General features: G+C 39.1%; 1 protein-coding gene and 1 non-coding gene across 2 annotated transcripts in view; both read right to left on the bottom strand.

Annotated features, from left to right (window-relative positions):
• Positions 1-25,843, bottom strand: part of KCNH8 (potassium voltage-gated channel subfamily H member 8) — a 380,547-nt gene that overhangs the window by 209,006 nt on the left and 145,698 nt on the right. The window contains exon 3 of the mRNA XM_064575899.1: positions 9,844-9,975. Coding sequence (XP_064431969.1) covers positions 9,844-9,975 — 132 coding nt within the window. The remainder of the gene's footprint in view (positions 1-9,843; positions 9,976-25,843) is intronic.
• LOC123834946 (U6 spliceosomal RNA) lies at positions 7,382-7,488 on the bottom strand. The gene has a single exon (XR_006788521.1). It is a non-coding gene; the product is annotated as a U6 spliceosomal RNA (small nuclear RNA).

The following is a 25,843-nucleotide window of genomic DNA, read 5'->3' as shown; positions in this document are numbered from 1 at the left end:
CCAGCCAGAGAGGGTCCAGTTATATGGCTTTTTAAAATTCTCAGCCTGAATTTATTAATCTTCTTAATACCCATTTGTCTGGTGTCTCTATTAGTTGGCCATTCAATTGCAAAAAGGTTTTAATGTTAAATTCACCCCCAAAATGGTTAAAATCATGTCTCCATTCTTGAGGTAATAAAACTATAATACTTTTTATAAGAATCAGACTAATAAGGTATTAGTTTCATAAAGATTTGTCCAAGGATGACAAGTTACAAGAAAAAATTCAGTGCACAGGTATGTTTTAATTGGTTACAAAATATTTAAAGTTTTAAAATGGAATGACTCTGTGTGAAGCATGCCATGTGTATTAGGCCTCAGTATCCACCATAGTCTATCACAAATTTCACTCATCTTATTATCCCATGGTCTCTAAAGGCAACTTAGTTTGTAATTCCTGGCTTTCACTATTTGCCTTTAGAAGATTATAAAAAAAAAAAAATGAAATGATGATAGTGAAAATGTATAGAAAACCCAAAGGACTTTTTCTCTTTAATATAGATAATATAGATGAGATAAAGATTCTTTAATCACCTTAAGCATCTGCCTGGACTCTTCATTTCTTATTTCATCATATATTTGACAAAGAGTTGCTATAGATCTCCTGGAGGCAGAAATCGATATCCTCAGAAAAAGTATCAATTTTTACAATAGTTCTCCCATTTGACAACTACTCTCTATTAGGATTTTTGCATCTGTTTCTTCCATTACACAAACAAAAACAAAGCAGGCAAAATATTTCGGAAAGTGAAGGGAACATTATTACAATGTTCCACATTGAAAATGAAAATACTCAAAGTATACAAAAATCATCTCAGATGTAATTAATCTGGGGCTTAATGTTTTGGAGAATATTTATATATATATTTTTAAATGCCTTTTTTTAAACGCTTTCTGTTATCTTAAAAATACTGACCAAATTGAGATTCCCAGAAACTGAAAGATAAACAGAAAAATCAAAAGAACAAGAAATTGACCAATAGCAGAGATTCTGTTTGAAGTGAAAGGGCCACTTAAGGGCCAGCAGTAAGAACACATTCTGAGAGGGAGCTGACTTTGGGTAAATACATGTCAAATTGTCTTTGACTTGAATCAAGCACAACAGAGCCAAACAATATATTCATCAGAATGTACACCTGAGACATGCAGCTTTGATAGTTATGATCTGATGATTTTGAAAAAGCAAGAAGGCTATGTTGTTTTCTCTCTGAATAATAAAACTTGCTAAATTGGACATCATTTCTACATTCATTTATTCATCCATCCATCCCTCAAACATTTCTTGAGAACTTCCTGAGTGTTAGACACTCAACACTACATGTGTTGGGGATACGACCGGGAAGGAGATTGGCAGAGCCTATTCCCTGATGAAAACTAAATTTTAGTGGAGGACAGAACTATTACAACAGAAACTAGCTATTGCAAGAGGTTGTTTCCGATCATAGCCAATGCTAGGAAGACAATGAACAAGCTGATGTACCAGAGTGGCTGGAGGTGGGCTCCTTCAGACAGGGTGGTCACAGAGGCCTTTCTAGGAAATGTGTCTGGCACAAGTCTTCTCAAATTCGGATGCACAGGTGACTCACCCGAGAATCTTATTAAAATGCAGATTCTTCTTATTCAGAGGGTGCTGTAGGGCCTGAGATTCTGCATTTCTCATGAACTCCTGGGTGATGTTGATGTGTCAGGTCCTCAGACCTCACATTGAATAATAAGGACTTGAAGTAAGAAATGAGAACGGTAAAAAGAATTGGGTCAGGAGCTTTCTATTTTGATGACAATCACATGTAGAGGCTTGGGGAAGGAACTGCAAGAAGCCCAGCCTTCTGTCCACTTCATTTCCAAATTTCTATCATTTGTTTCATAGGAGGTCCCAGGGCATGGTGGAAAGATACCTGCTCTGAGACCAGGCAGTTCTGGGCTTCAATCCTGTCTCCACCTCCTCACGGCACTGAGGTTTTGGACAGTTCGCTTGCTTGCACTTTTTTTTTTAAGTTTTACTCTTCTCCATTCTAGTAGAATCCTTGGATAATCTGTCTGGCTTATAGAAAATCATCAGTAAATGATAGACACTCTAGCTTGGCTGATCCAACCTCACTTCCAAGCCCTCTTTCTTTTGGCTATTTCTACTCTAAAGGTGTGAAAACTTTAAAAATAGACTGGAAAACTTTGATTTCCCAGCCTTTCTTCTAGCTAGAGATGGCCATGTGAAAGAGTTATAGTCAATGACATCTTGATGGAAATCCCCAGACACTCCTTCCTGTCCACAAAGACAAAGCCTCAAAAGGAGAAGCCTTTGCTCTCTGTCTTTCACTATCCTTTCTGTCTCAACAGAAATGAGTTCTAAAGGTGCAACAGGCATCTTACAACCACGAGGTGACAAGAATGAGAATGAGGTGCAGGCTGGCTCAGTCGGAAGAGCATGCAACTCTTGATCTCGGGGTTGTGAGTTCAAGCCCCATGCGGGGTGTAGAGGTTACTTAAATAAATAAAACTTAAAAATGAAAAGAATGAGAATGACAAGCAGCACGTGAAGACAGCAGAACAGAAAGGCAGAAAAGAGCCTGTGAGTGCCGATCAGTATGTCGTCACCATTCCAAACATGGGCTGCTCAGCTCCAGACCCCTCGCAATATGAGAAAATAAAGCCCTTACTGGGTTAAGCTTATGTTGTTAGGTTTTCAGGTTCTTGCAGCTAACTGTAATTGATATCTAATTGTGGAGTGCAGTTATTCATTATTATTATTTCTTCTGAAGCCACTTAGTAAGAGGAAAAGGTAGGTGCAATGTAAAACTTTTGTCATGTACTTAATACTGCCAACCTGCTGCTATCTGCCAAAGGGGAGGCTACCAACAAAGCCAATGCATTGGAATACTGGTTTGTATTACCGCCAAAGATAATGTGAGGAGCTTCACACATCAACCTCTAAATTCTCAAGACAAATCTGAAGGGTCCACTTTTTAGAAATTATAATTAAAAGTCTCCAGGTCTGGGATAACTGATGATGTTGCTTGATAATGCATAGCTCAGTGTCAACCATCATTTCAAACCAAATCTGGGATATCCTGCAAGAAATAGACAAAAATAATTGCCTTGGACCCTGTGCTGGGAACAATAAGGCACACGTTATACACTCAACCGGTTTGAATGGACAACCAGATGTATAATGAATGCACTGCTGTGAAATGAAGTTTGGAAAACTGAGGCACATGCAACTGAGTACAGAGGAAAGGAACTTTTAAAAGAAGCTGAACGCTATAAGTGAAGTTCCTTTAATAAAAGTAATTAATTAATCAGCAAGTGTGTCCTCTGTGTCTATTATATGTAAGGTACTTAGGAAATTCAAAGACTATGAAGCAGTATGCCAGGTTTAAGGCCCTTCACAGTTTGAGAAAGACAAGCTAGATGAATGAAACCAGCAGCAAAAACAGAGCTGTCTAAGGGAAGGACCCCCACTGTGAGCTCAGGTGGTTCAGGTAAACTGATGACAAAGAAAAGAGGTAGGATTCTGGGGCACCTGGGTGGCTCAGATGGTTAAGCATCTGCCTTCGGCTCAGGTCATGATCCCAGGGTCCTGGGATCGAGTCCCGCATCGGGCTTCCTGCTGGGCGGGGAGCCTGCTTCTCCCTCTGCCTCTGCCTCTCTCTCTCTCTCTCTCTCTGACTCTCATGAATAAATAAATAAAACATTAAAAAAAAAAAGAGGTAGGATTCTCCTAGTGACTAGGAGTGACAAAGACAATTCAAGTGAGGAAAAATCTGAGAACTGGGTGTGGAGAAAAAAGAGGATGAATTATATTAGTTGAGCGTGAACAAATCAGCTTGGTTTGTCCAGATACTTCAAGAAGGTTAACATGAATGGTTGTTAGAAAATGGGTTGCAGGGGTAATTTGAACGTAGACCTGTTTTCATAAAAGCACATCTGTTTAGAGTAAAAAGAGGAGGTGCTGCCCCCTTCCTTCCTCATCACACAGCCTTTCCTCTGTGCATGCACGCCCCCATGTCTCCCTATGTCCAAATCCCCTCTTCTTATGAGGACACCAGTCAGACAGGATGAGGGCCCACCATCAGAGCTTCTTTTCACCTTAATTACCTATTTAAAGGCCCTATCTCCAAATGCAGTCCCATGCTGAAGTGGTGAGTTTAAGACTTCAACATATGATTTGGGGAGCAGACAATTCAGCCCATAACTGTCCCCAAGCCAGAAACTTGGAATCAGTCTTCCTTCATCTCTTTCTGTCAAGTCCTACTTATTCTAATGGTGAGTTCTAGCTCCACCTAAACTCCTTAGAAAGACATAATAAAATGTTAACTAACTGGAATTTAAATGAAAACTTGAAAAAAAACACATAATAAAATATTTAAGACTTAAGCTCTGCCTTCCTATGTAGAGATAAACTTCAACTCCCTGACTTTTATAATCTGCTTCCAAAAGAGGGTCAACTATTTGCTAGTCCAGCTCCTGTAATTAACATCCCTCCATTCAGTGTATCAAACTCCACTCATCTTTCAGATTTGCTTCAATAGTACTTTTCCTACGAAGTTCTTGACTCTGCTCCAATTCTCACTGACCCCACCCTAACTCTTTCCCTTTTCTAGAAAGAATTTACCATTTCTGCCACTCTACTATCACTGAATATACTATATCACAAATACTGGATTTGTGTCCTTTTGGGAGAGAAAAAAAAAAATCCCAATAAAAGAATGTACATTCTGGAGTTTGATTACATGAATGTAAATCTTAGTTCTATTAAGATTTTTTTTTTACTCTATCAACTTTATCAAGTTACTTAAGTTCACTGGTAAATGGGAATAAGAATAATGCCTCATTCATATGGTTATAATGAGAAATAAGTGAAGTTTCTGTTGGTATGAAGCAGAGACTGAATAAGAGCTAGGTATTAAAATAAAACAGAGAGAATATAACAATTACCACAACTATCTTTTACTGAGACTATTACATTTCATCCTGTGTCTAATGTGATTTGCATATATTATTTCTTATAAACCTTGATAAAATTGATATATACATTGGGACTCACGAAAGGGGACCCAGTGGCCTGACATCGAAACCTATGCAGCCTTCACTTACGGGAAATACCCGTCAAGGAATCTAGACATACTCCAAGCACAATCCTCCCAATCAGCTTTAGCTAGCTTACCTTACCCTAAAACATAGGACCTTGCGAGCCTCAGAGGGAAATCCCCTACACTTCCTTGCTAATCATGCCCTGTTTCCATGTTGTGCCTTCTCCCTAGAAAACTCATTCTTATCCAATATCCCTCAGGGACAGCAACCCACTGCTTGTGAGGCCCTGACACTCCCAACCCATGGAGTGCTTTCCCTTGCATAGAGGGCATCAAGCCCGTCATTCAACTGTATAATTTTTGTCATTTGACAATCTGAAACAAATGCAGACGTGTATGATTACCCCATTTTATAGATGAGAAAACTCAGTCTCTGAGAGGATAAGCAGCTAGTCTAAGATCTAATACTCAACATGTGGTGGAACCAGGCTTTGAGCTAAAGTATAGATGATCCAAAGCACACTGTCTCCATTTTGACATCCCCAAACAATAGTTCAAATCTGAAGGCAGAGTGGGTGCTCAATAAGAATTTGTCGAATTACTTAATCCACTATTAATCCGCTTTTAAGTTATATTAAAATATTTCTTACTGCTAGTAAAAGAGGTGAACAGGGTTTCACCTTACGCCGTCAGTAATGCTAGACATAGATACAGAAGTTAGTGTTTTATACACTGTTTTTAGAATGGAAGTAAAATATGTATCCCAAAAAAGGGAGGGTAATTAGGTGGTAAAAATCACCAGATCTCTGCTGAAATCCCCCACACCCTCTGTCCCTCCCTTTCCCTCTCCTCCAACTCTCCCCACCCAACACACACCCCAGATCACCTAGCTGAGAGCTACTGAGTGCACAAACAATACTTTGCATTTTATGCTGATCTCCTATCAGTGCTGTCCCTTGTATCCCATACCTTGCTAGCCCGCTCTATAAAATGTTTTTCCTCCTTTCAAATAAAACCCCAAACAATATAAGATATTAATGATTAAAGTATTTTTTAAAAATAGAAGTGCATGATTTATACCTCTTAAGGACCATCGTCTGAGCCTCGGTAGGAAATTAATCTAGTTAACACAAATCTTATTTCCACAACTCAGGGAACTTCAGTGATACATTTGTATGAGATGCAATATCGGGTGGAGTCAGGCTACATGCTCACTTAGAGTTTTCTAGTGCTATGATACAATATTGCTCCAGTTACACAGTGACATTTTAATGATTTGCAAACACTTATCCTGAAGTTCTAAAAATACCATACGCTAAGATGTGCCTTTCCTGCAAGACATGGCATCAACTGGTGGATTTTAATGTATTTTCCTCTATTAAGTACAGGTAAAAAAAAAAAGTAAAGAAATATATATCTATTTTTTTATGATCATTTTTTAACCATGTTGGCTTACAATAGTTTGCTTCTATAAAAATACTATATATACTTGTGGGACATTTATAATAAGGCAGTAACAAAAAATGTTCTTAAGTGTTCAGTACATATTAGAAATAATACATAGTCTCATATAAAGTAACAATCTTTTGAGGAAAAAGTTATAAAGCTATAAAAAATTTAGGGGCTGCTATCAAGTATTTCAAAATTCTTAAATCACATTTTGCATTATATAATTAATGTTAAAAACGTTTTGTTGATATTTTTTGCTTTAAACTTTTCAAGAGATAGAACATGACTGTATATGTTCCCTAAATAAATTGGACTATTACGGAGCATAACTGAACATATTTATTTAAATATAAATGTAAAACTCATTTTTAAAATAGAACTCTGAATTAGTAAAATTGTTATTGGCTCCAGAGTATTCAAATTCATGCCCTCCACCCCCAAATGACATGTATAGTCATTCATGTGCAAGCAGTTCTGTTAGTGTAACCCACTTGGCCTCTCTTTGCTCCTGTACTCACTTCTTCCCCGGGGCGGGGCGGGGAAGAGGAGGAACTTAATTGGATTGAGTTTGGAAGGACATATTGGTATGTATAGGGTGGCCCCTTTCTCTTTAAGGCTCAGCTGCCTTTGGGGAACACCTGATCTGCTCTGGTCTTCAAGCTTGAAATTATAACTTGGGGAGCTCTGCCTTGCCTCATTATAGCTCTGTTTGTGACTGAGGGGTAACTTTACCTAAATCTGGAGCTCACAAAGGGGAAGCTCACTTGCTGTAGATATATGTCAGACCCTCTGTTATCAGTTTTATCAGAAAGAAAGGTGATATGGAGGTCTCCTATCTGCTTTATTTTTTATTTTATTTTTTTTTTTTAAATATGGAACGCTTCACGAATTTGCGTGTCATCCTTGCGCAGGGGCCATGCTAATCTTCTCTGTATCGTTCCAATTTTAGTATATGTGCTGCTGAAGCGAGCACCTATCTGCTTTATTCTTATTTCCTTATGAGTTGGTCCAGCACTTGGGTGGAGTAAAGGAGTGTTTTAATTGAGCTCTTTTCAAACCGCAAATGAGTAAGTGTATTTTGCTCCTTTTACCAATTTTCAGTCTTCGAAGACAGGGATTTCTCCCTATCTGCAGACATAACAGACCTAAGACAAAGGTGATGAGTTAAATTTTATAAAACCATTACACATGATTCTCATTTTCAAAGCAAATCAGGTTGATTAAATTGCTACCTTTGAAGCAAAAAAAAAAAAGTAGTCATGTATTTCTTTTTAGTTTTATATTTCTATCTACACATAAATGTGAGTGCACATAATATACATATATACATTTAATATATGAATAGTGATTTTATTCAAAAATAATCCTTACTGTGGTATAATAAAAATATATATATTTGGTCTTTATCTCCTGTTCCTGGCAAACAACACTATAAAAGTCTTGGAATTTCTGAGATGATGAGTGTCTTTTATACACTAATGAATGATTGCTGGCTGGTGGTCCCTAGATAGCTTCAGTGGTGAAATACCCAGGCAAGATCAGAGAGTTGGAACTTTCACCCCATCCCTAACCTTCTGGGAGAGGAGAGGGGCTGGAGACTGAGTTAATCACCAATGGCCAATGATGGGATCAATCATGCCTACATAATGAAACCTCCATAAAAACTCCTGGACAGCAAGCTTTGGAGAGCTTCTGAGTTGGTAAACACACCGAGGTCCTGGGAGTTTGGCACACCCAGAGAGAGCGTGGCAGCTCCACATCGCTCCTCCCCATGCCTTGCCCTACTCATCTTTTCCATTGCGCTGTTGCTGAGTTGTATCCTTTGTAACAACAGAAGTAAAGTGTTTCCCTGAGTGCTGTGAGCTGTTCTAGCAAATTATCAAATCTGAAAAGGGGGATTGGAGGAGCCCCCAACTTTATCGCCAAGTTGGACAGAAGTGTACGGGTCCCCTGGGCACCCAGTGTTTGTGACTGGCATCTGGAGTGAGGGCAGTCTTGTGGGAATGAGCCCTAAACCTGTGGAGTCGGACACTAACTCTGAGCAGTGTCAGAGCTGAATTAAATGACAGGACCCCCAGCTGGTGTCCAGAAAGTTGTAGAACTGGTTCTTGGTATGGAGAAAACCCACACATGTGGTGTCATAAGTGCTGTGAGCAAATACAGTTCATACTTATCTTCTGTATTCCTATAATACTAAAGACAAAAGAAAGAAATACTAAAGACAAAAACTGTGCACACCGACTCCCACATTTTCTTTCCTCTTGCTGGACAGGTATTACACTTACTCTAATATCCAAGTAACTTTCATTGTAAGACTGTTCTTTCCTTATGTATGTAAAATATGCTTCACTATACAGTCGTGCAAACACACAGGAAAATAGTCGTGTATTGGCAAACATTTTAAATGATGGAATTGTGGGTGGGGGCACCACACCATGATAGTTCTCCCTTTGAGTTGTCATTTCAAGAGATATTGTGTATTAAAACCCTCCCATACATGTTTTAAAAGAGCTGGAGTAAAAGAGTTCATTCTTAAAAAGACCTAATCATTGATATGCCAAATAGCTTGTTCTCATAAAGAACTTACTACGTAGGACATCCCTGCAATGACGATTGCTTTTTCTCTGGTCACCAAAGTATCTAATCCTACTCCTGTTTAAATGAAACAATATCAACATTTTTTCAGTGTCAATTTTTGTCACTTTGCATGAATTGCAAGAAATTTCTTCATAAGTATAAACAGAAGGTAAAAGGAAAGCAACATAGTCTTAGAATGCTTTAAAGATCATCGAAAAGCTTATCTGTGCCTTAAAACAAATTATTACACTGTTGTATACTATAAGATACAGATACATATTTGTTTGCGACAGTCCACTCTAGCAACCACTAAACTTGATTCTTAATTTTGCACATGAAATTTTCACTTCTAAGTTTTGAGCTACTGCACTTTAAATGAAACCAAGAGATACACTTTTAATCACATCATTTTAAGTTCACTATATTGCTACTGACTCATTTTTTTCCCCTAATAAAGCAAGGTGGTGTGACTCTTCATATTCTAGTAAACCATTTTCCTTCCTCATCCTATTTGCATAGGAATATGAACTTCTGGTTCCTGTCAAATGAGTCTTTATTACCAAGACGAGAATGTAAATTCATGTAATGTCTTTGTGATCTTGGAATAGGCACCAAATACCGACTGCTAACAGTTATGAATATTTATCAGTTGCTGTTTTAAGACAGCTTTTTTTTTCCCTCCCAGAGTTTTTGAGTAAACAATTTCAAAATGTTACTCCATCTGTCAATGTTTTCTGAAAACAGTACCAACCTTCTTTTTTATCTTCTGGAGTAATCTTCACTTTTGTAACTGTTATATCTTTGAATGAGGCCAGAAAAAGTACCACATCTCCTTTCTCATTCTTTATAGGAACAATATCCAATAGGCACCAAAATGGAGACCCTGCAACAGTAATAAAAATACAAATCAACCACTGCCTCATGTTTTTTCTATGAAAATCTCAATCATTAGTGGTGCAGTTAATAAAGTCCTTACTGTTTTCTTCTATCCCACACCTCCCCTCCAAAATCTTAAAAATGTCAGTTTTCAGATTCCATAAATACCTAGCCCATATGCATATCTCTTCATTCACAAATGAAATGCTTTCTTTGAAAATAAGGCTGTATTTTAAACAAAAACACTTGTCTGTGCTGAGATATTTCTGCTTATGTAATTCAAACTGTATTTCTTTTTTGAACTTGTTGCTGTTGAAGCATTCCACTTTATGAAACATTGCCCCTTCCCACCCCCAGCACACATGAGTTGCTAAATAAAGACCTTTGTTTGGTAAGACTTTGCTGGAGGTTTATTTAGTCAATTTAAAAATCAATGATTGCCCACCAGCATGGCTAAAGTAAAAAAAAAGATAGAAAATACCAAGTTTTGGGGAAAATGGATCATCATTTGAACTCTCCTACATTGGTGGCTGGTTGCAAATTAGTACATATATACTTTAAAAACTGTACAGCAGTATTAAGATACATTCCCACAATAGAACACCAAGCAGCACTGTGAATGAGCATTCTGCAATAATTGACAGGATGAATATCACTAATATAATATTGAGCAAGAGTAGCCAGTAACAAATGAGCAGAATGCATTTACATTAGGTACAAAACAGGCAAAACTCACCTACAGTGTTAAAAGTCAGGTTGGTGGTTTGGGAGATTGTGATTCGAAGGGGACACAGGTTGGGGAATTCTGGGATCCTGGTCAAGTTTGCTTTATGACCTTTATATTAATTACATAGGAGTGTTCAATTTTTGAAAACTCATCAAACTCTACACTTATGCATGTCTATTTTTCTGTATATATGTTTTACTTTAAGAACATATATTCTTTTAAGATTTTATTTATTTGTCAGACAGACAGAGACAGAGACAGAGAGCACAAGCAGGGGGAGTGGCAGGCAGAGGGAGAAGCAGGTTCCCTGCTGAGCAAAGAGCCCGATGCAGAGCTTGATGCAGGGCTCAATCCCAGGATCCCGGGATCATGACCTGAGCCCAAGGCAGACGCTTAGCCGACTGAGCCACCCAGGCATTCCTCAAGAACATATTTTAAGAAGCGATAATCAAGTTCAATTCTATTTTTTGAGCAAAAGAACCTTGAGAAATACCATTAGTAGCTTCTGGTTCAAACCTAAGGCTCATATTTTGAAATGTTTTTATATATATTAAAATATATATTTTAAGAATATATTAAAATTCTTATATTAGATTTCCTACTAAAAAGCATTCCTGGGCAAAAAAAAAAAATTGAAAACGGCAAAAAAGTTATTGCTTAAAAACAAAACTATTAATCTATTCACATATATTTTTCCTACATTTTTTTTGATGGGGGAAAACCCTAATACTGTGAATTTCCACCTTATTTGGGAGTTGATTTCAAAGTTGGGTATAAAACAAAAATAACAGTCAGAAATACCCTTGCTATTTTAAGTTGTTTTGTGTATACTGTATTAGATCTCACAATTTCCAAAACAGCTGACGTATCCATCCAACCTTGGAATCTACCAGGTTTTTTTCCTTACTTAAGCACCAGATGAAGGCATTGATATAGACATAAAAATCACATTTTACTTTAGCTGCTGTTGTACTTTTTGAAAAGTGTGGTTGGATACACATACAATAAACATGTGTATAATGAGCTTCTACTATATAAAGAATGCATGGAATATGTACCTGATCTGTACATCCTCCTAATAGCTTCAGCATCATGAATTCCTCCGTGTTCTCTTGACACAGATCTATGGTTTCCTTTCATTCATCTTCCTAAATGTCCATGCCACAGCAATGCCATTTCAATATCCCATCACCAGGCTCCAGGAGACCTGGGATCTAACCAGAGCTCCAACATTAACTAGCCCGAGACCATGGGGGAGTCAATTAACTTCTCCTCTCCAATTAACTTGGTTCCCTTAATTGTAATATTCTCATATCCATCAGTCCAGTAGTAGATAGAGCAACTCAAAAACCATGAGGCAATAAATCAACTCTATTGTCTATGACTAATGGGGAATCCTTCTAAATGAGCTATATCCCTGGCCAAACACTACTATCCCCATCATCCCAGAATGGCTCTTAATTCTAATTTTTTCTATGGCCACCATTTCAAGGTGGGAGATGTTTTCACTAATTCTGTAGCTATGGTAGGAACAAAAAGACCCACCAGGGCAAGCTATCAATCAGACCCTAGACATAGTAATAGTGGGGACATGGAAAACAGTATGAATCTGACATTGTGGATCACATTTTAAAGCATCTCTCTGTCAATTATCTTGCAAAAACATCACCCAAATCAGAACAGAAGCTATTAATTTTCCTGAAAATCCATTTTATCTAGGCACTCAGACAAGCATCATTATTGTCTCCACAGAGCCTTTGAACAGGTGGACCAGAAAATTTTAGAGAGACGCAAAAGCGTATCAGGTGAGATACAGCCAAGGAAAGCGCTGCCCACCTGACAGTACCTCTAATCACACAGCAGTCATTTCACGTCGTGTTCTGGGAAGTCGAAAGATCACTTTGAGGTTTGTCTTTTAAGTTACAATGAGATGGGGGTGCCTGGGTGGCTGAGGTGTTAAGCGTCTGCCTCCAGCTCAGGTCATGATCCCAGGGTCCTAGGATTGAGCCCCGCATCGGGCTCCTGCTCCACGGGAAGCCTGCTTCTCCCTCTCCCACTCCCCCTGCTTCTCCCTCTCCCACTCCCCCTGCTTCTCCCCCTCCCACTCCCTCTGCTTCTCCCTCTCCCACTCCCCCTGCTTGTGTTCCCTCTCTCGCTGTGTCTCTCTCTGTCAAATAAATAAATAAATAAAATCTTTAAAAAAAAAGTTACAATGAGATGTAACCTTTGACATTTTATGAATTCTGTAAAAGTTCATTAACATAGATCTCTCTAAATTCAAATTTTGTAATGATTTGGCCGGCACTAGGCTGATGTCTGCCTTCCCACTGCACATATGACAAAAAAATGTGTAGAGGCATACCTTGGAGATAATGTGGGTTTGGTTCCAGACAACCCCAATGAAGTAAATATTGCAATAAAGTGGGTTAAAGTAATTTAAAAATTTATTTATTTATTTTAGAGAGAAAGAGAAAGAGTGAGGGGAGCAGAGAGAGAGACAGAATCCTGAAGCAGACTCCCCCCACTGAGAGCGGAGCCTGATGCGGGGCTCGTTCCCAGGACCCTGAGACCATGACCTGAGCAGAAACCGAGAGTTGGCTGCCCAACCGACTGACCCACCCAGGTGCCTTGGGTTAAATGACGATTTTTGGTTTCCAGTGCATATGAAAGTTATGTTTACACTATACAGTAGTCTGTTAAGTGTGTCATAGCATTGTGTCTAAAAATACAATGTACATGCCTTAATTAAAAATAATTTCTTTAAAAAATATGCTAACCATCATCTGAGGTCTCAATGAGTTGCAATCTTTCTTGCTAGTGGAAGGTCTTGCCTCAATGCAGATGGCTGCTGAGTGATCAAAGGTGGGTGGTCGTTGAAGGCTGTGGTGGCAGTGACAATTTCTTAAAATAAGACAACAATGAGATTTGCCACGTCAATTGACTCTTCCTCTCACGAGTGATTTCTCTGTAGCATGCGGTGCTGTTTGATAGCATTTTACCCATAGAACTTCTTTCAAAATTGGTGTCAATCCTCTCAAACCCTCCTGCTGTTTTAGCAACTAAGTCTATGTGATACTCTAAATCCTTTGTTGTTATTTCAACAGTCTTCAAAGCATCTTCACCAGGAGAAGATTCCATCTCAAAAACCACTTTTCTTTGCTTGTCCACAAGAATCCACTCTTTATCCATTAAATTTTGATCATGAGATCACAGCAACTCCGTCCCATCTTCAGGCTCCGCTTCTAATTCTAGTTCTCTTGCTATTTCCACCCATCTTCAGTGACTTCCTCCACTGAAGTCTTGAACCCTTCACAGTCGTCCATGAGGGTTGGAATCAACTTCTTCCAAACTCCTGTTAATGTTGATATTTTGATCTCTTCCCATAACCCCTTCCCTCTTAATGGCATCTAGAATGGTGAATTCTTTCTGGAAGGTTTTCAGTTCACTTTTCCCAGCTGCATCAGAGGAATCACTATCTATGGCAGCTACAGCCTTACAAAAGGTGTTTCTTTCTTTCTTTCTTTCCTTTTTTTTTTTTTAAGATTTCTTTATATATGAGAGAGAGAGAGAGAGAGAGTGTGTGTGTGTGTGTGTGTGTGTGTGTGTGTGAGCAGGGAGAGGGAGAGAATCTCCAGGAGACTTCCTGCCGAGTGCAGAGCCTGACACAGGGCTCTATCTCAGGATCCTGCAATCATGATTTGAGCAGAAATCAAGCTTTGGACACTTAACCGACTGAGGCACCCAGACACCCCCAAAATGTGCTTCTTAAATAATAAGACTTGAAAGTCAAAATTACTCCTTGATCCATGGGCTGCAGAATGGATGTTGTGATAGCAGGCATGAAAACAACATTAATCTCATTGTACATCTCTATCAGAGCTCTGGGATGGCCAGCTGCATTATTAATGAGCAGTAATATTTTGAAAGGAATCCTTTTTCTGTAAGTCTCAACAGTGGGTTTAAAATTAAAATATTCAATAAACCATGTTGTAAACAGATGTGCTATCATCCAGACTTTGTTGTTCCATGTATAGAGCACAAGCAGAGTAGATCTACATGATTCTTAAGGGTCCTGGGATTTTGTCTGGAATGGTCAATGAGTATTAGCTTCTACTTAAAGTCACCACCTGCATTAACCCTAACGAGAGAGTCAGCCTGTTCTTAGAAGCTCTGAAGCCAGCCATTAACTTCTCCTCTCCAGCTATGAAAATCCTAGATGGCAACTTCTTCCAATAGAAGGGTGTGCTTAAGGGAATGTTTGGTTGGTTTAATCTTCTATCCAGACCACTTAGACTTTCTCCTTAACAGCAATGAGGCTGTTTCAATTTCTTAGTACTCGTGTGTTCACTGGAGTAGCACTTTTAATTTTCTTCCAGAACTTCCTTGCATTCACCACTTGGCTGTTTGGCCCAAGAGGGCTAGTTTTTGGCCTATTTTGACTTTCAACATCCTTCTTCACCAAGCTTAACCATTTCTAGCTTTTGACTTAAAGTGAGAGACATGCAACTCTTCCTTTCATGTGAATACTTAGAGGCCACTGTAGGGTTGTTAATTGACCTAATTACAATATTGTTTTGTGTCAGGGAATAGAGGGGCCCAAGGAATGAGAGAGAGAGACAGGGAATGGCCAGTAGGTGCAGGAGTCAGAACACACACATTGATTTAAATTTGCCATCTTATATGGGCAGTGTTGGTGGTGCCCCAAAACAATTACAGTAGTAATATCAAAAGTCACTGATCATCGATCACCATAATGAATATGATAATAATGAAAAAGTCTGAAATATTGGGAGACCCGCCAAAATGTGACACACAGACACAAAGTGAGCAAATGTCAGAAAAATGGCACAATAGAGTTGCTCTAGGCAGGATTGCTACAAACCTTTGATTTGTAAAAAACACAATTATCTGCGAAGCACAATAAAGTAAAGCACAATAAAAGGAGGTAGGCCTGTATGAGGGAAACAGTTCAAGGGAGATACAGGCTTATTTCTTTCCTCCCTCCCTTCCCTTCTTCCTTTCTTCTTTCAACTGCTCCTTCAGATTTATCCACAAAACTGCCTTACAAATATGGCTTTGGCCACCTCTAAAATTAGAAAGCAAACCATATCACACTTGCTTCTTCCAGAAAAAGAGGATAGCAGGTAGGCAAGACCCTTCACAATTAATGTGCTCACTTATTACCCATCCCTTCCCTGCTTTCCTGAATCTCTCTACCAGGCCCTCTGCCCTGGCTCTCTGACAAAATCTCCATCCTTGCATGACTATAATCATTCAAAGCTATTCCCCAAGGCTGGCTTCTTCCTCTCTTACCCACGGGCACAATGATGATCATGCAACATCTTCCAGTCAACAGTATTTCAAGCCTGGTGCGATGAATCTCTCATAAGGTTAAAATGGGAGGCAGCATATCCCTCACTCTCAAATCCAGAGATGAAGGATTCTTAAAACAGGTTAGAGGGCAGAAATCCTGTGTCAATTTTAAGTCCTTCTGTGTATAGCAGTAGTAATTACCATGTGGGTTAGTAAGTGCTAAAACAGATGAGACTCTGCCAGGATTTAAGTTAATAACACCTTTGACTTCCGTGGATAAATACAATTCATGGGGAGAAAACAGGGTTTATACCCTATATGGTAAAATGTATTTTTGGAATTGCATAAATAATTACACAGAGCTTAAATCTGGTGGAATGTCCCATGTGTCCACTTTGGTACTTCCTTTTTCTTCATTGGGAAACAAGGGTATTTGAGAATTTGACTTGCTATTATTTATAATTGTGAGAAGACTTATATGCTTTCTACCCATCCCCAAAAGGTTAAATTTGGCAATAAGCAAAAACTAGTAAGGTTTCCAATATGAGTTCAAGGTTTAATAACTTAATCTAAGGAGGTCAGATATAAAAGTAAATTGAATTTTGAGCTCTTCCTTTCTCTTTAATGACTGCTGTTGTGATGAGATTCAAGTTGCATTTCCCAGTGTAATTCAGTAGCAGAAAGGGGGATACGGACACTTTGCATATCCTCATGTTTCTTCTATCAAGCAGGATTTTGATTAGATTTTTTATGATAAATATGTGTAACATTTAGTCTTTGAAATTATTACTACAGTAATATAATATCTTAAGTGTTAAGAGGATCAATATCATGCGACCTAAACATTTTCAGATGCTCTTCATATTTCACACTAAGTCTGATGAGTCTTGTTCCCAACAACCATTGCCTCAGTGCTACTTATCAATGATGTAGTGACGAGTTTGGCAGTTTTTAGAAATTAGTCCAGGGGTTATATACTGAGGCAGGGGTGGGAAAGGGACTGCAGATGAGTACGCAAGGCTACCCCTGATGGTAATGGATGATGGGACACTCGTAACTGTAGCAGAAGGAGGGGAGCAGTAATGGGAGTACCAACTGAGTCTATCATGGAACCCTTAGCTACCCTTCCTCTTTACTACATTTGCTACTACTGACTTCTTCTGGCCTTAATCATCTCTCACCCACTCTTCAAAAGTGTTCTTCCTGCTTTTAGGTTTCTTCCCATGTTGCTTCCAATAAGCTGTGAAAATATAGGGTATTGAATAAAAACACTCAATGGCTTTTCATTGCTTGCTTAAAGTATTAGCATAACATTCCAGAGTCTTTACCAATATGGAAGGTCTATTTTCAAGGGACTAGAAAAAAAAAAAAACCAGGAATGAGATTGGTAGTGTGAAGAGGTGACCTAAAGGAAGGGTCATATTAAAAAGGAGGGGGAAGTCCCTTGAAGTACCCAGAACTGTGGGGGACAAGCCCTACAGCAGTCTCACCAGCTCTTCTTGGCGTTTGTATACTAAGGGATGAAAGCAAAGATTCTTTGGTGAAATATCAGGTGAAATCTGTACCTTATGTGCAGAGAACCCTTCCAAGGGCCATCCATCTACAGTGCAGTGGAGTTTCAGGTCTTTGTTCTGTCCCCATTGGATTTACCTTGAGTGAACACTTTTCCTCCACATGCCCCAGGATCTTAGTGACCCAAAGTAAAGGGCACTAGGACCCTGACACCTGTGAAACAGCAGAGGGTAGAGTGGAGTTGGGAAGAGATGAACAGAACCAGCTGGAGACCCCCCTGAGGTGGGCAGTGGCTAAAGATACCTTTTGTTTCAATATTTAATGAAAAAGGAGGATCTCATAAAAACAATGTGTTTTAAATTTGTTTCTATGTAGGAAAAAAAAGACTGGCAGAACACACACAAAATATTAATAGTGGTGGCTTGTGGAATTATAGTTTCTTCTTTTTTCCTTTCTTCTCAGGATCCTTATTTTCAGGGTTTCTAGAATAAGCATGAAGAAATATATAGTGGGATGCTGGCAACTCTAGAGATTTGAGGTAAGAAATGACAAGAAGTTCAAGACAGGGCAGTAAGAATGATGAGATCATATTTCTAGGGAGATCACTTTTTATATATTCCAATGATTTAAGTTTTAACAGATATCCCAAAGATGAGAGAGAGAGAGAGAGAAGAAGGAAGGAAGAATAGATATCAAATCAAGAGATGCTTAACTGATTGATTTGAATGTGCCAACTTTTTTTTTTTTCTCTTTCCATTTTGTTCTAAGTTCCTTTTCTCCTTAAATAAAAATCGTATTCCTCTCCCAGGAGTATGTATAGCCCATTTTAAGAAATCTCTAATCATTAGGAAAAAGAAGAGCTTGGGAACATGAGATCCAAAAAAGTTTCCCCAAGATGTGCTTTTGTCAATAGTTGCACCATCCTTGTCCAACAAATCATGGATATATTATTGACCAGTAGAGCTATTACTTGCTTTAAGAAAACCAAACTGCTTCTGATGGTAAACAGAGATAATTATTACCTAAAATTGAAAGGATTTTCCACATATGGTTAGACACAAATCCAGCTGGGATAGGTTTAGAGGAGGAGCCAGGACAATTGGGTACTGTCCAATGAGAAAATAGAGGTAAAGGGGTCCTGATGATGAACAATATAATGCACACAGCAAGAACCTAGTGATAGCTGTCACTTAAGTTTCCATTATGTGCTAGACATTATGCCACATGCTTTACATGTCTTATATCTAAACGTCTCATTGATCAACCTGACCAATATTTTACCAAACTGAACCACATTTTACAAATGGAGACATTGAGATATGCAGTATTTTCTTCAGGGTCACACAGCTATTAAGTGCCACAGAGCAGAATTTAAACACAAGTCTGAGTTTGATTTTCTAATCTTGCTTTACTACAATATTCTGGGAATAATCTTGTTCTATAAACAGTGTTTCAGGAATTGAATTTCACTGTCATTTAATTTTTCTCCCCATGCTATAAGACATAATGACACATATGCTTTCTTAAATGCCATAGTGAGAGAAAAAAATGAAATAGAGCCTTAAGATAATCAACAAATTTCTCTCAACCAGGAATAAGAGTAGAACCTCTCTCTCTCTTTTTTCTTAAGATTTTTTTTTTTCAGTAATTTCTACACCCATCATGGGGCTCGAACTTACAACCTGGAGATCTCAAGAATCACACACTCCACCAACTAAGTCAGGCAGGCCCTACTCTTTGAAACAAGATTCAGCTACTTTAGTGTCAGACTGGAATACATCCTTCATTAAGATACATATGGCTCTTAAAGTTGCTTCAGTATTCAATGAGACACTGGGATCTGAAAACCACCACTGGTACTGCTTTCAGCCCCCATGTTGAGATAAAGGGAATGTACTCATAAAAGCCTCCTGATTACAGTTTTTAAGGGTAGTAACCTAAGTTGTTAATGTATTAGCACCATATTCTGACCTCATTCACAAAGCATTTGTCTGACACATCTTCCCAATGTTTTTGTTTCTTGCTTTCTTAGGAACCTTCAGAAATGATAATCTCTGTACTGTGGCAACTCAAGGTAGGTAGGACACACAGTGACATTTCCTGGATTCATCTCTTCTAAGACACAGTGACATTTCCTGGATTCATCTCTTCTAAGACTGGAAAAAACAAAGAGCACTGAGTCCCAATCAACTCTGGGCCATGGCTCTCTATTTTAACGGTCCTCTGGGGGAAAGAAGGCCAAATGTGATGGACAACTGTTAGTGAGCAGAAAAATGTCTGATCCAACGGGCTTGGCTTCATGATTGCTACTTGTAAGCCACTTCCTTCTGAGAACGAGACACTGAAGCAAACTTGCCCCCTTGGTACTTGACTTTAAGAAAAGCAATTTAAGATTTCTTCAAACTTGCTGTTGCTCAGTGAAAAAGAACTTGCCTTAAATGAGAATTAAAGGATCAGGTTAACTCTGATTGCACAAGGCTTTCGTTGGAGGAATCTATGGTCTTTGCAGGGCAATGGGAATAATAGTTGGTCCCAATAATAATCATAATGCCCACAAGAATCCAGCATGGGCAAGGGGGTCTGGGACTCTAGGATTACTTAGTTTAGAACCCAAAAGAAAATATTTGGAGATTACATTGCAAGCGATTGGAAATAAAGTTAGTCCTTCACTCAACAAATATTTATTGAGTGCCCTCTACGGCTGGGAACTGTTTTATGTGTTTGGACAGAATAGATCTCTGTCCTACGCCCCAAGAGAACTTATATTCTACTTTTAGGAGAGAAAAACAATAAACTATAAAGAACTGTATAGTTTATTAGAAGGTTTTAAATGCTATAAGAACAACAACAAAAGGGGGATTAAAGAATGTGGGAAAGGGGGAATAACATCCTAAGGGAATTATTCATGGAAATGCTACTTAATATTGCTTTTGAATATTAATGACTGTATGTGTGCCATTGCAGGTCCTCTTAGAAGCAATGATGAGACAGCCATAATGATGGTCTCAGGTCAAGCAAAGGAGAGAGGGAAGGAAGAAAAATTGGACAACAGTGTCTTAGACTGCAGTGCAGTTGTAAAGAAAGTTCACCAAGGTCATCAGGGCACCCAGCCAAGACGACCATCAGGGCTGGTCCGTATCTCCCAGGAACAGAACTGTTTAGCACCTCTGCTTCACTCAGTCATTGGCTGGAAGCTGCCCGTAGGAAGCTTGGCCTCTTGGCCAACACAATGAAATGGTTTCAGAGCACAGCAGCTGGGGCCGTTAGCCAATTACTATCCTGTAGTCAGAGATACAAGATGCACGTTCTCATGGTTCCCACAATTAGCAGAGAAGATTATCTCACATTTTTGACAGAATAGCATCCATGCCCTTCCTCCTGTTACTGAACCTCCATATTCCACCAGAAACTGAAACACCCCTCTCCAGGTAGCCCTGGTAGAACCATCAAACCCAGTGCTCTGACTAGCCCTCACTGGAAGGATGAGCAAATAGCCCACGCGGGGCCGATCAGTCTTTCTTTTCCAGTAATTTTGATCTTGAACAGAGGGACCCAAAATCCAAAATGGAGGAAGCAGATTCATTTAACAGTGAAGGCCGGAAAAATCCTTTCAATTATTCCTGCTACCTAGACTTTACAGAAAACTTCTTCCTGTCTTTTTCAAGAGCTGGCTGCTCATTACTTTCTTTGGTTCTATAAGTTACAACATATGTTTTTAATAAACTAGTATTTTTCTTAAGATAACCAGAATCAATTTGTGTTGCCTATGAGGAACCCTAATTACAAAAATGATATATTTAGAAAAGGAGAGTCAAGATGGAAAGAATATAAGGCTTAGATGACCTTGCATGTGGTCGAGTCCTGGATTCTACATTTACTCACTGAGCATGCTTTACACCTGTCTGCACCATATCTGCATACTGGATATCCAGCTACTTCTCACGGTTAAGAGCTTTGAAGAGGCCAATATGTGCCAAAGTATTTTACACTTTTTGACTAGTTATATAAAATAAGGACTTTACCTATACATGTAATGCTTTCATTCTTTACCTATTAAAAAACAATCAGGGAAGTGCCTGGGTGGTTCAGTTGGTTAAGCACACAGCTTCAGCAAAAGTCATGATCCCAGGGTCCTGGGATGGAGCCCCATCGGGCTCCCTGATCAGCAGGAAGTCTGCTTCTTCCTCTCCCCTTTACCCCTCCCCCCACTTGTGCGCGTTCACCCTCTCTCAAATAAATAAATAAAATCTTTAAAAAAAAATCAGGCACAACTATGGTTCAGTATTAATATTTGTTAAAGCTAGCTGATGGTATAGGGTGGATTTTGGTTATAAAAATCTCTGTGAATGTATGAAACATCTCATGATTTTATTTTTAATTAAGGAAACATTACTTTGGAAAATGGAGAATTATTCAGCATTTACTTGAACATCTAAGCTAGTATTAAATTGTAACATAAAGTCAGTTCAGATTGCGGGGTTAGAAAGATCTTTGAGATGATGAGATGAAACTCTTTACTGGAAAGATGAAAATGCTGAATTCAGAGTGGTTAAGTAAACCATTCCGAATGATTAATGTTAATTGTCGGTAGAGGTGGGACTAGACCTCAAGTCACAGGACTTTCAGTTTCATGGGCTCTGTGCTAAAACACAGTGCACTTCTCCAAAGATTAAAAGCAATCTCCAAAGGAATAATCACGAGTGAATAATCTGATTTTGATATTTGAAAAGGAAAAATTATACTTGCCTATATTATTTATATTATTGATATTATTGATAAAATAATCCAGGACACATAACAAATTCGTCATTGATCAAGTTTAGGTTTTTCTTTTTTTAAGATTTTATTTATTTATTTGACAGAGAGAGAGCACAAGAAGGGGGAGTGGGCGAGGGAGAAGCAGGCTTCCCCCTGAGCAGGGAGCCCAATGGATCAAGGGATCATGACTTGAGCCAAAGGCAGATGCTTAACTGACTAAGCCACCCAGGCACCCAAGTTTTGTGTGTTTTTGTTTTGTTTTTAAGATTTATTTGAGAGAGAAAGCTTGGGCACGCTTGTGCACACACACACACACATGCACACACACAAGCAGAGGTAGGGGCCACGGGAGAGGGAGAGAGAGAGAGAGCACGAAGCAGGCTCCTAGCTGAGCTGAACGTGGAGCCCAATGAGGGGCTAGATCTCATGACCCCTGAGATCATGACCTGAGCTGAAATCAAGAGTCAGAGGCTTAACTGGCTGAGCCACCCAGGCACCCCAGTCCAGTATTTTTTTTTTAAGTAGATTTGGGATTAGAATATGTGTTTAAAAGGTTGAGCAAGTGAGAATGATGGGAAATATGTTTTATGGGAGAAAGCAGAAATTTTGAAATGAGAATTTGGAAACAAGGAAACAAATTGAAAAGCAGTAGTTAAGGATCTCATGACAATTCTCCAGTGTATAAATACATGGTTGCAGTTTTAGGTGTCATTTTAGCACTTTCCAAGAACATGCAGACAACAAACATACTGAACATTTCTTCCATTGTGCAAACTCGACTCTTAGCAAAGACTCATGAACACAGTGCCAGATTGCCCTGAGTCACAACTTGGCAGGCATATTAAAGCAAAACAGTTAGACGCTTCCCCAATTTACTGCTCCTCCCCTAAAATGGAGCTGATCCCTCACCAGAACTTGAGGCCAAACCCCACTGCCCAGGAGAGTACTGCTGTGCCTTTCATGCGCTGGCAAGTCTGTCCCAAGACATTATTTTGTGAAATCTGAATTCATGTATAATATTTTCTCACTAGCTTCCACATGATTATAGGCATTTTTCCTCCAACAACAACAAAAGTACATTTTGATCCTGTACATGTAATTAAAACATGACAATTTAGAATGCTTCTAAACCATGTGGGCCCCAACTGGATATTCCCTAATGGATTTGGTACATTCATCTTCAGAGGTTAGCAAACTTCTGTAGAGGGCCAGATAGTAAATATTTTTGGCTTTGCAGTTCATAGAATCTGTCTCAACTATTCAGCTCTGCTATTGTAGTAACAAAACAGTAATAAACAACACATAAGCAAATGAGCATGGCCATTTTCCAATAAAATGTCCTTTATAAAACAGGCATCCTGCCAGAGAAGATCTACAATCCATACTTTGCCAACTCTTTAGGAAGAAGCCTACAAATTACTGTGTTCTAGGAGTTAATTCTTCATTCCTTGGGAGTTTTGACCAGACTCTATACTACCAGACTGTTTAAGAAGCACCATTTGTTAGTGCAAGAACCAAGTAGACTGTGAATGTCATAGTGGTGCATTCTCAAGGAAGATAATCCGAATGATCCTATTTTCCTAAATAGAGGGTAATCATTTCCTTTCTCTTTTGATAATGAAAATAAACTTAATTATCCTTCACCTAAAAACGAGCTTAATGACCTTAGAGGGATCTCTGACAAGGCATGTCTAGCAATTCCATTAACAGAAGCTATGTGGGGATTATGACACTGAGTATGAACTTTGTGAGCTGCATCCCAAAAGCGAAATACATGCAAATCAGAAGAGAAAGGAGTCAAATGGAGACTGGTCAAAAGTCTGTACAGACTCAGGCCAAAGCAACTAGAAGCTCAAATACGTGAGAAACTTCTACTCTGGCGATCTCTTTTATGCTGGGAGAAAAACAGGTAGTTTTCTAAATCATTATAGATAATTACACACAATGAAACAACTTTAAGCAAAAGTGGATTTTATTTAAACCTCAAGATACATTCCGAGTTTGATGTTTTCCCTTTTAATAGTATCTTTTCTTAGTAGCATTGTTAACAAGATTTCTTTTGCTGTTTGACTCCTACTGTAATTTCTGAAACATGGTGCTTTTATTTTTTATTTTTTAAATAATGGAACATACTGTTTCAAAAGATAATTTAGTGGACTCAGCATTGAAGAATTCTGGGGAAGTAAAGGCTTTAAGAAAAATAGCTGTCCTTATCATAGATGAAATCAGTTCTCCAGTTATAGCTTGGTTTTACTGCCCATCGCTAGAGATGCTCCAAGCCATAAGTTTTTTTTCACTTGATGTCATTTTTATTTATTTATTTTTTTTAAGATTTTATTTATTTGGGAGAGAGACAATGAGAGACAGAGAACATGAGAGGGAGGAGGGTCAGAGGGAGAAGCAAACTCCCCGCCGAGCAGGGAGCCCGATGCGGGACTCGATCCCGGGACTCCAGGATCATGACCTGAGCCGAAGGCAGTCGCTTAACCAACTGAGCCACCCAGGTGCCCGATGTCATTTTTAATAATGATGGTTTTGGGATCTGATCATCAGTGCTCTGTGGATTAGTAAATATTAAAAAAAAACAAACACACTAAAACTACAAGCCATGCCCCAGCCTTCCCTCCCCTCTCATCTCAAAACATACACACCCAACAAAATATAAAAGGCCAGGTTAGGTGGATTCCATTGCCGATACACATTTTAGGTCATTCTTGACACTTCCTTCTTTCTCATCCCCCCACCCCCACCCCCAAACCAAAGAGATCACCAAATCCTGTCAATTCCAGTGGCTAAACCTTTGAAATGGGTTTTAAATCCACTCCGGTATCTTTACTGGTCACATCCCAGTCTAAACCAGGGCTTCGAAAACTTTAATATGCAACAGGATCCCCTGGAGGGCTTGTAAAAGCATTGGTTGCAGAGCCCCACCTCCTGATTTGATTCAGTAGGTCTTGGGTGGGGCCTGATAATCCGCATTTCTCACAAGTCCCAGGTGATGTCCCTGTTACCGGGTCTTCAGATCACACTCCGAGTAACACCTAAGCATTGCTTATGTGGATCACCTGCCTCCCAAGGCAGAAAAAATGATCTTTGTAAGATTAAATAGTCATCATGTGACTTCCCTGCTCAGAACCCTGCCTGCCTTCAGTTAACTGGCCACAGCTGGAGCATTGTCTACAAACCCTGTGCTGCAAGCCCTGTCCTGCTCCCATGTGATGTGATACCTTGCTGCCTGTTCTCCAGTGCCACTGGCCTTCTCTCTTTCTCAGATGAGGCAGTCTTTCCCAGAACCTTTGCACATGTAGCTCTTTGCCTAGAATAAGCTTTTATTCCTTCCTCCATATAGTCAACCTATACTCATCCTTCAAAATTCAACTCAAACATCAGTTTCTTGATAAATTCTTCCTCATTCCCAGATTTGATCAGATCCTCCTATTATTCCATCCCACGGCAGCCTGCAACTTGCCTGCAAGCTACTTAACAGGTCCATGATGATTTGATGAGTCTTTCTTTCTCAGCCGACTAGAAGGTACAAGAGAGCAAGGATTATGACTTCCTTTCT

The sequence above is a fragment of the Mirounga angustirostris genome, unplaced genomic scaffold (assembly GCF_029215605.1).
Source record: "Mirounga angustirostris isolate CCGP_5_RB_7025 unplaced genomic scaffold, mMirAng1.0.hap1 SCAF_1, whole genome shotgun sequence".
Classification (NCBI taxonomy): Eukaryota; Metazoa; Chordata; class Mammalia; order Carnivora; family Phocidae; genus Mirounga; species Mirounga angustirostris.
This window is presented reverse-complemented; position numbering and strand designations above follow the sequence as displayed.